The sequence below is a fragment of the Sminthopsis crassicaudata genome, chromosome 3, assembly GCF_048593235.1.
Source record: "Sminthopsis crassicaudata isolate SCR6 chromosome 3, ASM4859323v1, whole genome shotgun sequence".
Classification (NCBI taxonomy): domain Eukaryota; kingdom Metazoa; phylum Chordata; class Mammalia; order Dasyuromorphia; family Dasyuridae; genus Sminthopsis; species Sminthopsis crassicaudata.
Window position 1 is genome coordinate 249,483,905 of NC_133619.1, and position 16,050 is coordinate 249,499,954.

A 16,050-nucleotide genomic window follows, 5' to 3' on the forward strand; every position below is an offset into this window, starting at 1 on the left:
ACGTGGCGTCTGATGTGGGGCGGGACACTCGAGCGCGTTGTCCTGGGCCGAAAAAAGTCGTGACCTCTTATTCTCAATCCAGGCCTGGGAAGAAAGCGTGATATACGCGCGCTGGGCCGGGTGATTCCTGAAGATCTCTTGGTCCATGATTTCTCTCACTTTCAGGAGAAATAAATCGGAGGCAAGAACCACAAGAGTCCGTGGCTGGGCGGAGCTGGTGAGTGTGGGACGAGTGGGGGAGACGCCTCCGAAAATTCCCTCACTTCCCGGGCGTTACGGGCCCGTAAATCTAAAGGAAAGTAACAGGGCTAGGGACTATTGTTAGTTAATTCTCTCTGCCGGGCTAACTCCCCTCCTACTCCCCCTCCCCCCCAGGTCGGGACTCTGGGAAACCACTACGCCCAAGGAACAGCCTGTGGCTAGATTGGAACGTTTCCTGTGGCCCTGGAGTGAGGTCACTTAGCCGCCCAGGGCTCCTGAGGGGTAACGGGAGCGGGGTGACTACCTTTTTTTTGCTAGTCTTTTCATCTCCAATTCTTCGTGATTTGATTTGGGGTTTTCTTGGCAAAGAGACTGGTGTTTTGACATTTCCTTCTCCAGCTCATTTACAGATAAGGAAAAAGAGGCAAATAGAGTTAAGTGACTTGCCCTGTATCCCACTAGGTAGGAAGTGTCTGAGGCTAGATTTGAACTCAGGAAGGTGAGACTTCGGGACTTCAGTCCCGGTGTTCCAGCCCCTTCCAGTCCCAGTGGTGCGGGATGATTCTTCCGAAAACCTGTTTGTTATCTTTGCATGCGGTTTTCTGTAATGGATAGGTTATCCAGTATAGTGGATTATTTGTTAGGAAAAACAAACAAACAAAAAACCACACAAACATTTCTGGCTTTTTCCTTAGTCTTTCAAAAACCGAGTTAGCTTGTCATCCAGGGAAGGCTAAAAGCAGTGATTGGAAGCCCCGAATTGGGTTTACTGGGCTTAAACTTGGATCTCCTTGTCAGTTTTGGACTTTAATGATAGAAAATGACATACCCAGAAAATCTTGCTGAGCATAGGAATTGCAATTGATGAGAAATACTAATTTGTGGGAAAACATTTTTACAGTTAAAGGTTCTGATAAAGGCCTCATCTCCAAAATATACAGAGAATTGACTTTAATTTATAAGAAATCAAGCCATTCTCCAATTGATAAATGGTCAAAGGATATGAACAGACAATTTTCAGATGATGAAATTAAAACTATTTCCACTCATATGAAAGAGTGTTCCAAATCACTATTGATCAGAGAAATGCAAATTAAGACAACTCTGAGGTATCATTACACACCTGTCAGATTGGCTAAGATGACAGGAACAAATAACGATGAATGTTGGAGGGGCTGTGGGAAAACTGGGACACTGATGCATTGTTGGTGGAGTTGTGAAAGAATCCAACCATTCTGGAGAGCAATCTGGAATTATGCCCAAAAAGTTATCAAAATGTGCATACCCTTTGACCCAGCCATACTACTACTGGGCTTATACCCCAAGGAACTACTAAAGAAGGGAAAGGGTCCTGTATGTGCCAAAATGTTTGTGGCAGCCCTTTTCATAGTGGCTAGAAGCTGGAAGATGAATGGATGTCCATCAATTGGAGAATGGTTGGGTAAACTATGGTATATGAATGTTATGGAATATTATTGTTCTATAAGAAATGACCAACAGGAGAAATACAGAGAGGCTTGGAGAGACTTACATCAATTGATGCTGAGTGAAACAAGCAGAACCAGAAAATCATTATACACTTCAACAATGATACTGTACGAGGATGTATGCTGATGGAAGTGGATTTCTTCAACATAGAGAAGAGCTAATCCAATTCCAATTGATTAATGATGGACAGAACCAGCTACATCCAGAAAAGGAACACTGGGAAATGAATGTAAACTGTTATTTTTACCTTCTGAATCCAATTCTTCCTGTGCAACAAAAAATTCGGTTCTACACACATATATTTTATCTAGAATATACTGTAATATATTTAATATATATAAGACTGCTTGCCATCTGGGGGAGGGGGTTGGGGGAGGAAGGGAAAAAATCTGAATAGAAGTAAGTGCAAGGGATAATGTTGTAAAAAATTACCCATGCATATGTACTGTCAAAAAAATGTTATAATTATAAAATAAAATAAAAATTAAAAAAAAAAAGAGAAATACTAATTTGTTTAAGTTGCATTTTAATTTTTATCGTTCAGATAACATAATCATAATTTGTTCAGCAATTCATCTCCAGAATCAGATGTAAAATCCTGTTTGAGTTTAAAACCCATCATAACTTGGCCTCTTAATACGTTTCCATTGCCTACACACTCCATGAATTCTGTACTTTAACTACCCCAGGCACTTAGCATTTGTTCTATCACACTCCCATCTCCTCTCAGCCTTTTTCTTCAGCTGATTTCAAACCTGGAAAATATGTCCTCACCTTCAGCTTGGTTTCCTTCAAATTCTACCTGCAACAGGCTTTTTCTGATATACTCTCAGATATCTTCTCATTGATAATACTTAATATTTACATTATGCATAGTTATTTACATACAAAATTCTTGGTGACTGGCTATAGCTAGCTTCTTTCATTTTTTTTTAGTAGCAGTGTGGTGCACAGACTGGTAGTTGCATTCCCTTCTCCAGCTCATTTTACAGATGAGGAAACTGAGGCAAAAAAAAGTTAAGTGACTTGCTGAGAGTCATATAGCTAGTAAGTGTCTGAGGCTGAATTTGAACTCAAAAAGATGAGTCTTCCTGATTCCACACTGGGAATCAGAAGACTTGTGTTTTTTGTTTTACTTCTACCACCAATTTGTGGTCTGACTTGGGGCCTTATTTTCATCACATGTAAAATATGGAAGTTGGATAAACTTTGACATTCTACCATTTGATAATTTTCTGACAAGGAATGACACAAATAAAAGTTATAGCAAAGTTCCTTTTTTGTACAATACTGTTTTAACAAATGCCAGTTGTATAAAATGGAAAGTGATTGCTGAACGTTTAAGATGTTTATGAAGTATTCATGTAATAAATAAAGTGATAGTATCCTTATTTATTTATTCCCCCCACCCCCCAGGCTGGGATTAAGTGACTTGCCCAGGGTCACACAGCTAGAAAGTGTTAAGTGTCCATTGAACTCCGCTCCTCCTGAATTCAAGGCTGGTGCTCTATCCACTGCGCCACCTAGCTGCCCCCCTAATTAATTTATTAGGCTATAAAATATTTCTTGTCTTTCATTAGTCAATCAATAAGCATTTTATTAAGCAACTACTGTGTGCCAGGTACTAGGATACAAAGAATGAAATGATTCCAATTCTCTAATAGTTTGCATTCTAATAGGGGATGACCACAAATAAATATGTTCAGAATAAATATTTTAAAGACTACAAAATAATAAAATATAAGGAAATTCTAATATGATTCAAACATTTTTTGAATGTCAGTTTCCAATGATTTGGTTTATTACTCATTTTGTCAAAAGTTATTTTACCATATTATGTATTATATATGTATTTTACCATATTATATGTATTCAGCTCTTTTTTAAAATATAGAAAATCCATTCCAGCTTTTGTTTTTATCTTCTAAGTATAACCAAAACTTTGCTGTTATACTTTTGCATAATGTTATTTAATTATTAACAGTAAATTATGACCACTTTCAGATATTCACTTGGAATTAACTTGAAGCTTTTCGGACAGTAATACCATTAGTGGTGATATCTAATGGCAGGGATTTTGCGCTTAGTGGCCCAAAGCCCTCCAGGTAGAGTACAGGTATGTATTTTTTTTTTTTTAACAGTTCTCATTGTATATTCCAGTTCCTTTTCATCTTCATTCTCAATTTTATATTTCCACAGAAATGGAAATTACTTAAGAGGTCAACTAATCCCCAGCTTCTTAAGCTGATGGGGTCTCATAACTAAATATGGGGGTCATAAAATTATAATTTATCATGAATAAATACTTGATTTGTATACCTATTTTATATGCCTATATACAGGGGTCGCAGAAAATTTTCAGAGTTCCATAAGAAGTCCTCTCTGAGTTAGATTGTCTTACCTGAACTGGAATCCCCTCTCCAAATTTCTCACCAAGTGGTCATCCAGCCTGCACTAGAAAACAACTACTTTTGAGCAGTTCTAATCATTAGGAGGTTTTTCTTTAGTTTAAATCTACTTCTTTGCAAATTCCACACATTACTTTTAGTTCTGCCATTCTAGGAATGGATGTATGGATTGAACCTTAGGCCAAATACATTTGCTGTATAGGTTCTTTGCATGAAAAAAAAGTGAGTATGCAAATAAGGAGATAGTATAGGAAGTAAAGTTTGTGCATGCAAACACTGGATTAGCATATATCCTCAGGCAAGGAAAGGGCATTAACTGTAGACATAAATAAATTTTCATAAACTGTACCATGACTATTGGAAACTAGTAGTGATGGTAACACAAAATTTAATGGCTTATTTAAGCAAACGGGATTAGGCAGAAACAAGATGAAAATTAGTGAACTTTTTTTTTATGGATCAGTTGTGGAAAAGATATGAAAGGTGAACTGTAGCTTTCTGCTTATTTTATTGTAGAATGTGATATAATCATGTTTAAAAGAGAATTGGGATGAAGCTTTTAGTATTCATGAGTATAAAAGTATTATAAACTTATATTTTTGAAGTGACTGGTAGATTTCTGTATTAGCTCAAGTACTCAAAAACTGACATTATTAACTTTTTCTAGAATGTGACAAAAAGTCTGGAATCTCTCTCCTCAACTGATTGGATTCGGCATAAATTTACCAAGTCAAGAATTCCAGATAAAGTAAGAGCATTTTTTGAGTTTGGTGTGATTTTTATCTTTTTACATTTTAAAAATTTCCAGTGTATGTTTTTTTTTTTTTTTTTTTTTTTAATCAAAGGTTATGTGAAATTGCTTGTGAGATAAATGTCATTGTGTTGAAAAATTATGAAATCACTATTGTAAAGGCAGAGATGAACTAATGCTTAGAATTCTGGTGTTAATAATACACAAGTTATTGTATTGTATTAAAACCACTGTTTTGGCAAGAGGATAAGAAATTGCAATAATAACTCTTAATCCTGGGTTATCTCTTCTCTTTATACTTATCTTGGTTTTTAGGTCCTCTGGACTCAGTTAACTTTAAGCAGATAAATCCCATATGTATATATTCAGTTGCATTTTCTCTCTTGTACTCAAGTCTTGCATCATCAACTGCCTATTAGACATTTCCACTCAGATATATCCCAAAGACATTTCAGACTTGTGTAGGGAAGCTCCCCAAACCCATCCTGAAATTTCCCCATTTTTGTTAATGTTGTTGACATTTCTGAATTCACTCAAGTTCACTAACTTGGCATCAAACTCAACTTCTCCTTCAGCCCCTATATCTAATTATTTGCTAATTCTTTTTTTAAATTTTTTTCCCTAATTACATATTAAAAGTTTAAATTTTAAGTTCCCCATTCTATCCCTTCCTTTTCTACTCCCCTCTAGAAAGTAAGCAATTTAATATAGGCTATATATTTGCCAAGTCTTAGTGATCTTACTCCTGCAACATCTCTCATCCATGAAATGGGAATAATAACCATTTTCACAGTGTCTGTTTTTGTCCCAAAAACATATGTTTGTCTTGGCCCCTTAAACAATTAAACAGTCCTCTAGCTTTCCTCTTAAGTCATATCTTCCTAGGAGAAATGATGATGATGATAGTACTGATAAACTCTGGTTTGTGATTTGCAAATTCATATTACTTTAATGTAGATAGTGTGGGTATTAGAATACCAATTTGGCTAATAAAAAAAGTAAGCTTAGGAGAGATAAGTGGTGGTTTCACAGCTAGTAATTGTTGGAATTAAGATTACTTTTACTTTAAAGAAGAGATAATTTAACACATTAATGTGATCATAGATAAATCAGTATTAAGCAACTAATTGGCAAATGGAAACAAGTAAACTTGGAGATTTCAGAAAAATAATCACTTTCTCCTCATTTCGAACTCTGGTGTAGTCTAGTCACTTTTCCTTTAGTGATAGTCATACAGTCATCTTACATCTATGATATTTCTAAGGAGAATAAAAATCTGAAACCATATATATCTGGGCAAATTATCACAGTTGTTTATAACTTCAGGTTACTGTATATCAAAACCACTGTTGACTTAGGAAAGAAAAAAATTGAAAACAGCTCATTTTTAAATTTTCATATTAAAAGTTTGAGCTGGGAGGTTTGCAACTAGTTTATATATGTAGTAATAAAATGTTTATTTTAGAGAGTAAGGGGATGGCGGAATATAAAAGGCTTCTGAAAAATTTGAAAGTACTTTATTTTTTATTCTATTTTTACAGATTTTTCAGCCTTCACCTGAAGCTCATGAAAAATATGGTGGGGACCCTCAACACCCTCATAAATTACACATTGTTACCAGAATTAAAAGTGTGCAAAGACGACCATATTGGGAAAAGGAAATCATAAAGGTTCTTGGACTGGAAAAAGTAAATAACCTTTTTTGATGGTTATACTTGTTTTGAATTTAGTCTGTTTCTTACTTTAAGGTGCAGGGTTTTTTTATTAAGTTTGTTATTAAGCTAGTGACTGCGTTGTGTAGTTTTTAATCTCATAGTACTTTCAGGAGTTTGTAAAATTGTCTTTTCTTTATAGGCACATACTCCACAAGTGCATAAGAATATCCCTTCAGTGAATGCAAAATTGAAAATGGTTAAGCATCTAGTAAGGTTTGTTGTGGAATTTTAAGAATAATTACTTTTTTTCCCTTAATTTTTTTTTTTTTTTTTTTTTTTTTTAGGCTGGGGTTAAGTGACTTACCCAGGGTCACACAGCTAGGAAGTGTTAAGTGTCTGAGATCAAATTTGAATTCAGGTCCTCCTGAACTCAAGGCTGGTGCTCTATCCAGTGCGCCACCTAGCTGCCCCTTCCCTTAAAATTTTGATCATTCTTATAAATAACTTTTAATAACATTTTATATACTATTTTAATTTAAATTTAATTTAAATACTATTTTTTTTTAATGTTGTAGAATCCAGCCATTAAAATTACCACAAGGACTTCCAACAGAAGAAGATATGTCAGAAACTTGCCTCAAGACCACAGGTGAACTAGTAGTTCGGTGGCATCTAAAGCCAATGCAACAAAAGGCAATTAAGGCCTAATTGCTTCCTTACTTTCTTTAAATATTCTTCACATTTTTATTAAAATGTTTTAAACATCAGTTGTCTTCATTAACTGAGCCTCCTCCTTAGATGTTTGAATTGCTAACAGTAATCTTTTCCATTATTCAATTAATAGGTAATATTCAACTGTGCTTTCAAAAATTCTTTTAATATAAATCAAAGACCAGAATTACAACCTTCAAAGAAGTTGTCAAAAGTCAGTTCTTGATTAGGTAAAGAAACTGATCTTTTTAAACCGTCCTTTCCCATCATCTTTTCTCCTTATAACCAACCATTAATAGTAGCTACCAGACTTTTACTTACTTAAAGTCTTTGTCCGCCAAATCCCATTTAAGAATAGAAGAATCACTATCCTCAAAAAGTTATCAAATTGTGCATACCATTTGATTCAGCAGTGTTACTACTGGGCTTATATCCCAAAGAGATCTTAAAGAAGGGAAAGGGACCTGTATGTGCAAGAATGTTGTGGTTTTTTTTTTTGGGGGGGGGGGTAATAGTTTTTATTTACCAGCTATATGCATGGGTAATTTTACAACAACATTGACAATTGCCAAACCTTTTGTTCTAATTTTTCCCCTCCTCCCCCTCTCCCGAGATGGCAGGTTGACCAATACATGTTAAATATATTAAAGTATAAATTAAATACAATATATGTATACATGTCCAAACAGTTGTTTTGCTGTACAAAAAGAATCGGACTTTGAAATAGTGTACAATTAGCCTGTGAAGGAATTCCAAAATGTAGGTGGACAAAAATAGAGGGATTGGGAATTCTATATAGTGATTGATAGTCATTTCCCAGAGTTCTTTTGCTGGGTATAGCTGACTCAGTTCATTTCTGCTCTATGGGAACTGATTTGTTTCATTTCATTGTTGAAGATGGCCACATCCATCAGAATTGATCATCATATAGTATTGTTGTTGAAGTATATAATGATCTCCTGGTCCTGCTCATTTCACTCAGCAGCAGTTCATGTAAGTCTCTCCAGGCCTTTCTGAAATCATCCTGTTGGTCATTTCTTATAGAACAATAATATTCATATAACACAATTTATTCAACCATTCTCCAATTGATGGGCATCCACTCAGTTTCTAGTTTCTGGCCACTATAAAGAGGGCTGTCACAAACATTCTTGCACAAACAGGTCCCTTTCCCTTCTTTAAGATCCCTTTGGGATATAAGGCCAGGAGTAACACTGCTGGGTGAAAGGGTATTATGCAAGAATGTTTGTGGCAGCTCTCATTCTCAATGTGGGGGAAGGGGAGAAAGAGAATCTGTAATTCAAAAGTTTTAAAAATGAATATTAAAAATTATTTTTACATGTAACTGGGGGAGAATAAAATACTAAGTCCACAGTTTTTTCTGTCTGGCTGCATTTTGAATCTTTCAGAGTAACAGAATTTACACGGACGTTTTACATAACAGACATTTTACAAAAACAAAGACAAGAATTGTGTATGTTCAGGATGGATTACTTGCTATCTAGGAAAAGTGGGGAAAAGAGAGGGAAAAATTTATGACACAGGGTTTTGCAAATATGTATGCAAAAGTGCGTGTTTTGAAAATAAAACAATGTGCAGCCAAGAATAACTTACCCAGCAAAAATGAGCATCTTTTTTCAGGGAAGAAGATGGACATTAAATGAAATAAATGAATTCCATCTATTCTTAATGAAAAAACTGGATCTAAACAAAAAGTTTGATCTCCAAATACAGAACTCAAGAGATTTCTAAAAAGGTAAAAAGAAATCTTGAGAACTATATTTCTGCCATAAAGATAGATAAAGATCACATGTATAATTTGTTCTAGAAACTAGAAGTGGAAAGGAAATTATATCAGAAAAAAGGAGAGAGTGGTGGTACTACATCTTGAGAAGAGGCAAAGGTAACCTATTATATCTGAGAGAAAGAATGGAGGGGGATGAACAAAGTGTGTATCATATTCTCATTAGAATTGGCTTAAAGAGAAAAATATAGACATTCGACTTATGGTGAAACTCCTTCCACTTCAGTGAAAAGTGAAAAGTCAAGGAGTAAGCTAAGCTGAAGGGAATACAGAAATTGTGAGGAAAAGAGGTAAAATAGGGGGAGGGATACAAAAAGGGAGGGCTGTGACAAGCAAGTGGTGCTCACAAGTTTAATACTGGGAAGGGGGGGAAGAGGGAAGAAAAGGAGAAAAGCATAAGCAAGGGTTAACATGATGGCAAGTAATACAGAATTAGTCATTTTAACCATAAATATGAATGGAGTAAACTCCCCCATAAAGAGGAAGCAGTTAGCAGACTGGATTAAAAGCCAGAATCCTACAATATGTTGTTTATAGGAAACACCTGAAACAGGGTGATACATACAGAATAAAGGTAAAAGGTTGGAGCAGAATCTACTATGCTTCAGGTGAAGCCAAAAAAGCAGTGGTAGCCATCCTCATCTCAGATCAAGCAAAACAAAAATTGTTAATTAAAAGAGATAAGGAAGGGCACTATATCTTGCTAAAGGGTAGCATAGATAATGAAGCAGTATCAATATTAAACATATGCACCAAGTGTTGTAGCACCTAAATTCTTAAAAAGAGAAATTAAGAGAGCTGCAAGAAGAAATACACAGTAAAACTATAATATTGGGAGATCTCAACCTTGCACTCTCAGAATTAGATAAATCAAACCACAAAATAAATAGGAAAAAAGTCAAAGAGGTAAATAGAATACTAGAAAAGTTAGATATGATAGATCTTTGGAGAAAACTAAATGGAGACAGAAGGGAGTACACTTTCTTAGCAGAACCTATACAAAAATTGACCATATATTAGGATATAAAAACCTCAAACTCAAATGCAGTAAGGCAGAAATAATAAATGTATCCTTTTCAAACAACAATGCAATGAAAATTACATTCAATAAAAAGCCAGGGGAAAATACACCAAAAAATAATTGGAAACTAAGTAATCTCATACTAAAGAATGATTGGGTGAAACAGCAAATCATAGACATAATAATTTCACCCAAGAAAATGACAATAATGAGACATCATACCAAAATGTGTGAGATGCAGCCAAAGCAGTAATAAGGGGAAATTTTATATCTCTAGAGGCCTACTTACATAAAATAGAGAAAGAAAAGTTCAATGAATTGGGCTTACAACTAAAAATGCTAGAAAAGGAACAAATTAAAAAACCCCAGACAAACATGAAACTTGAAATTCTAAAAATAAAAGGAGAGATTAATAAAATTGAAAGTAAAAAAACTATTGAATTAATAAAACTAAGAGTTGGTTCTATGGAAAAACCAACAAAATAGACAAACCCTTACTAAATCTGATTTAAAAAAGGAAAGAGGAAAATCAAGTTGTTAGTCTTAAAAATGAAAAGGGAGAACTCGCCACTAATGAAGAGGAAATTAGAACAATAATTAGGAGTTACTTTGCCCAACTTTATGCCAAAAAATTTGATAAATGAAATGGAAGAATACCTTCAAAGATATACCTTGCCCAAATTAACAGAGGAAGAAGTAAATAGTCTAAATAGTCCCACTTTAGAAAAAGAAATAGAACAAGCTATTAACCAACTCCCTAAGAAAAAATCCCCAGGACCAGATGGATTTACATGTGAATTCTACCAAACATTTAGAGAACAATGAACTCCAATGCTATTATAAACTATGTGAAAAAATAGGAATTGAAGGAGTCCTACCCAAATTTCTTTTATGACACAGGTATGGTACTGATACCTAAACCAGGCAGGTTGAAAACAGAAAAAGAAAATTATAGACCAATCTCCCTAATGAATATTGATGCTAAAATCTTAAATAAAATATTAGCAAAAAGATTACAGAAATTCATCCCCAGGATAATACTAAGTGGGATTTATACCAGGAATGCAAGGCTGGTTCAATATTAGGAAAGCTATTAGCATAATTGATTATATCAATAACCAAATTAACAGAAATCATATGATCATCTCAATAGATGCAGAAAAAGCATTTGACAAAATCCAATATCCATTCCTACTGAGTATAGGAATAAATGGACTATTCCTTAAAATAATCAGGAGCATATATTTAAAACCATCAGTAAGCATCATAAGTAATGGGATAAACTGGAACCTTTCCCAGTAAGATCAGGAGTGAAACAAAGTTGCCCACTATCACCATTACTATTCAATATTGTATTAGAAACGCTAACCTTGGTAATAAGAGTCGAGAAAGAGATTAGAGGAATTAGAGTAGGTAATGAGGAAATCAAACTATCACTCTTTGCAGATGATATGATGGTATACTTAGAGAACCGCAGAGATTCCACTAAAAAGCTGTTAGAAATAATTCATAACTTTAGCAAAGTTGCAGGATACAAAATAGATCCACATAAATCCTCAGCATTTTTATACATCACCAACAAAATCCAACAGCAAGAGATACAAAGAGAAATTCCATTCAAAATAACTGTTGATAGCATAAAATATTTGGGAATCTATCTACCAAAGGAAAATCGGCAATTATATGAGCAAAATTATAAAACACTTGCCACAAAAATAAAGTCAGATTCAAATCATTGGAAAGACATTAAGTGCTCTTGGATAGGCCAAGTGAATATAATCAAGATGACAGTACTCCTAAACTAATCTATTTATTTAGTGCTATACCAATCAGACTCCCAAGAAACTATTTTAATGATCTAGAAAAAATAACAAAATTCATATGGAAGAACAAGAGGTCAATAATTTCAAGGGAATTAATGAAAAAAAATATCAAATGAAGGTGGCCTAGCTGTACCTGATCTAAAACTATATTATAAAGCAGCAGTAACCAAATCATTTGGTATTGGTTTAGAAATAGACTAGTTGATCAGTGGAATAGGTTAGGTTCACAGGGCAAAATAGTGAATAACTATAGCAATCTAGTGTTTGAAAAACCCAAAGATCCCAACTTTTGGGATAAGAATTCATTATTTGACAAAAACTGCTGGGAAAACTGGAAATTAGTATGGCAGAAATTAGGCATGGACCCACACTTAACACCATATACCAAGATAAGATTAAAATGGGTCCATGATTTAGGCATAAAGAACGAGATCATAAATAAATTAGAGGGACAGAGGATAGTTTACCTCTCAGACTTGTGGAGGAGGAAGGAATTAGTGACCAAAGAAGATCTAGAGATCATTATTGATCACAAAATAGAACATTTTGATTACATCAAATTAAAAAGCTTTTGTACAAACAAAACTAATGCAAACAAGATTAGAAAGGAAGTAAAAGTAACAAACTGGGAAAACATTTTTACAGTTAAAGGTTCTGATAAAGGCCTCATTTCCAAAATGTACAGAGAATTGACTTTAATTTATAAGAAATCAAGCCATTCTCCAATTGACAAATGGTCAAAGGATATGAACAATTTCAGATGATGAAACTGAAACTATTTCCACTTATATGAAAAAGTGTTCCAAATCACTGTTGATCAGAGAAATGCAAATTAAGACACAATTCTGAGATACCACTACACACCTGTCAGATTGGCTAAGATGATAGGAAAAAATAATGATGAATGTTGGAGGGGATGTGGAAAAACTGGGACACTGAAGCTCTGTTGGTGGAATTGTAAAAGAATCCAACCATTCTGGAGAGCAATCTGGAATTATACCCCAAAAGTTATCAAACTGCATACTCTTTGATCCAGAAGTGCTACTACTGAGCTTATATCCCAAGGAAATATTAAAGAAGGGAAAGGGACCTGTATGTGCCACAAAATGTTTGTGGCAGCCATTTTTGTAGTGGCTAGAAACTAGAAAATGAATGGATGCTCATCAATTGGAGAATGGTTGGGTAAATTATGGTATATGAATGTTATAGAATATTATTGCTCTGTAAGAAATAACCAGCAGAATGATTACAGAGAAGCTTGGAGAGACTTATATGAACTGATGCTGAGTGAAATGAGCAGAACCAGGAGATCATTATACACTTCAACAACAATACTGTATGAGGATGTATTCTGATGGAAGTGGATATCTTCAACAAAGAGAAGATCTAATTCAATTCCAATTGATCAATGATGGACAGAATCAGGTACATCCAGAAAAGGAACACTGGGAAATGAGTGTAAACTGTTTGCACTTTTGTTTTTCTTCCCAGATTATTTTTACCTTCTGAATCCAATTCTTCCTGTGCAACAAAAAATTCAGTTCTGCACACATATATTGTATCTAGGATATACTATAGCATATTTAACACGTATGGGACTGCCTGCCATCTAGGTGAGGGGATGGAGGGAAGGAGGGGAAAATTCGGAACAGAAGTGAGTGCAAGGGATAATGTTGTAAAAAATTACCCAGGCATATGTACTGTCAAAAAAAATGTTATCGTTATAAAATTAATTTAAAAAAATAAAAATTTTTAAAAAGAAAATAAAAGACTGTTATTATAAAAGGGAGGCAAATTATTAGCTTTCAACATCTATAAGATTTTGGTTTCCATTTTTTCTCCTTTCCTCCCCAAGACAGCAATCAATCAGATGTGTTATACATGTACAATTATATTAAACACATTTCTACATTAGTTATGCTATGAAAGAAAGAGAAAAAGCAAGAGAAAGACAAAAGGTAAAACAGCATGCTTCAATCTGCATTCAGACTCCATAGAACTTTCTTTGGATGTGGAAACCATTTTCCATCATGAGTCTTTTGGAATTGTCTTTGTCATTGTATTTCTGAGAAGAGCTAAATCTATCAAAGTTGATCATCTTCACAATGTTGCTCTTATTGTGTACAATGTTCTCCTGGTGCTGCTCACTTCCCTCAGCATCAGTTCATGGAAGTCTTTCTTTGGACATGTATATTCAGCATAAGCCCAGGAATACATCCTTTTCTTCTTCATTCCAGTTCTCCAGGCTTTCTTTTTCTCCCTCTAGAGCTAAAAGCAATGCCTCTTTATAGAGTTTTTATTCTCTTTTTCCTTTTTTCTTTTGTCCTTCTTTCAATCTGTCTTCCCCTCCACCAAAAAAAAGCAAGAAAATAGGGAAATTTGAAGCACTTATTTTAAAAAATTCATTATTGTCCCATTTAAAAGATTTATTCTCTCCAACTGCTTTCTGAACTATATCAAAAACAACAACAATAACAATAATGAATATGATAATAATAATAAACTATCAGTTAATATAATGTCTTAAGGTTTGTAAAACACTTGACAAATATTATCTCATTTGAATGTCACAATAGTCTTGGGAGGTAGGTATCCATCTTTGGTTATGTATGTTTAGAGCATTCCCTTCTCCTCAAATTCCCACCTTAGAGCACATTGTGCAAGACCAAGATTCCAATACCTGATAAGTCTATGATTCATTAAAATGTGTCCTTTCTCCACCTTTATAGGATATAACATTTCCATGTCATGCCATATTCACGATTTGGTATAACCAAAAGAAAAAAATGCATTGCCTAATAACCAACGTGATGGAATATTTCTAATTTTTAATTTTTGTTATCTTTTGTTTAATTACCTCTATTTCCATTACCTGCATTCCCATCTACCCACCCAAGAAGCCATCCTTGTAACAAAAAATACAAAAGGAAGGAAAAATAGTTGTTGAGTAAAACTGATTAATCTGTCAATAATCTGACAGAGTTCCACATCCATGACCCCCAACTTTTGCAAAGGAGGAAGATACTCATTAAAGAAAGATCCATTTATTCCAATGATTTTAGTGTTATAAAGACCCTAAAATACCAGATTCATGTATAAAATTTTATAAAATTGGGCCTATTTTAGTCAGGTGAGTTCTGCAGCTACACATATTGGTGATAGGATCATACAGTAATAATAGAAGTAGAAATAGATGAGACCTCAGAGATGGACCACCTAGTCCAATACTTTCACTTTAAAGAAAAGAAAAACTCTGGTAAGAGTGGAGTCTGTTTTATATAGACCTGACTAGTTCCCCTTTAAGAGGGTAGGGAAGCCCTTTTCTGGATCATCATTAGTTTCTCTTTCTTCTTGCCTGCAGCATAGAGTTTTTGGTGGAATTCCCAGAACCCTATAGGGACATTCTGATAGGGCTGTTGTGGTGAATGCAGATACAGAGGGTAGTAGGATTTATCTCATTTGTGTCCTTTATGGCCCTGATTTCCTCAGGAGTCAGTTAAGGATCAGAAATCATGCTTCCTATCTTCAGCCTATCAATTCCTATTTCCATCTACATGGTCCTTTTTGTTATTATTATTAGATACATTATCTTTTCTACTTTCAAGGCATGGTTCTTAAAAAGTTTTAAAAAAATGCATTTTCCTCTGCCTCTAATTGTTGAAAACCCAAAGAGAATTTATTTTCATTTTCTTTATGCTATTATACACTTTTAAAAAAAGTTAATAAGAGTCAGGGGATAATCAGTCTTGTACTATTTCTGCTTTCCCTCCAGGATCAGAGGGAACTTCTCTCTTATCCCATTAAGAGGGTTTCCTATACCAGCCTAAAACACTTGTTATCACTATAGAATGCTAAGGTACTATATCCAACCATCCAATCATGCAAGAATCCATACCACTTCCATACCATCCTTTTCCCAATTCAAAAGTGAATTTAATCATGAAATCATAGCAATGAACCACTGCAGATTAACATCAAATTACACTGGGTCAGGACTCAGGCCAATCCAGTGATGTAGGTTCAGGATGATAATGCAATGAGACATTTGTAGACGATAAAAATGCAACAGAACAATTTTTCTTAAGATAAAATTTAAAAGATTGCAATTGAAAGAAAGAAAGAGGAGAGAAAAGTAGAAAAGAGAGACAGAGAGAGAGAAAAAAAAACAGAGGAAAACAGATAGAGAAG

At 34.4% G+C, this 16,050-nt stretch overlaps 1 protein-coding gene across 1 annotated transcript; it reads left to right on the plus strand.

The window, feature by feature from the left end:
* The first annotated feature begins 1 nt into the window (after position 1).
* MRPL30 (mitochondrial ribosomal protein L30) lies at positions 2-7,270 on the plus strand. The gene is made up of 6 exons (XM_074300385.1): positions 2-217; positions 3,694-3,805; positions 4,765-4,845; positions 6,390-6,536; positions 6,703-6,776; positions 7,079-7,270. The coding sequence occupies exons 2-6, from the start codon at positions 3,755-3,757 to the stop codon at positions 7,209-7,211; spliced, it is 486 nt and encodes a 161-aa protein (XP_074156486.1). The 5' UTR covers positions 2-217; positions 3,694-3,754; the 3' UTR covers positions 7,212-7,270.
* Positions 7,271-16,050: the final 8,780 nt, after the last annotated feature.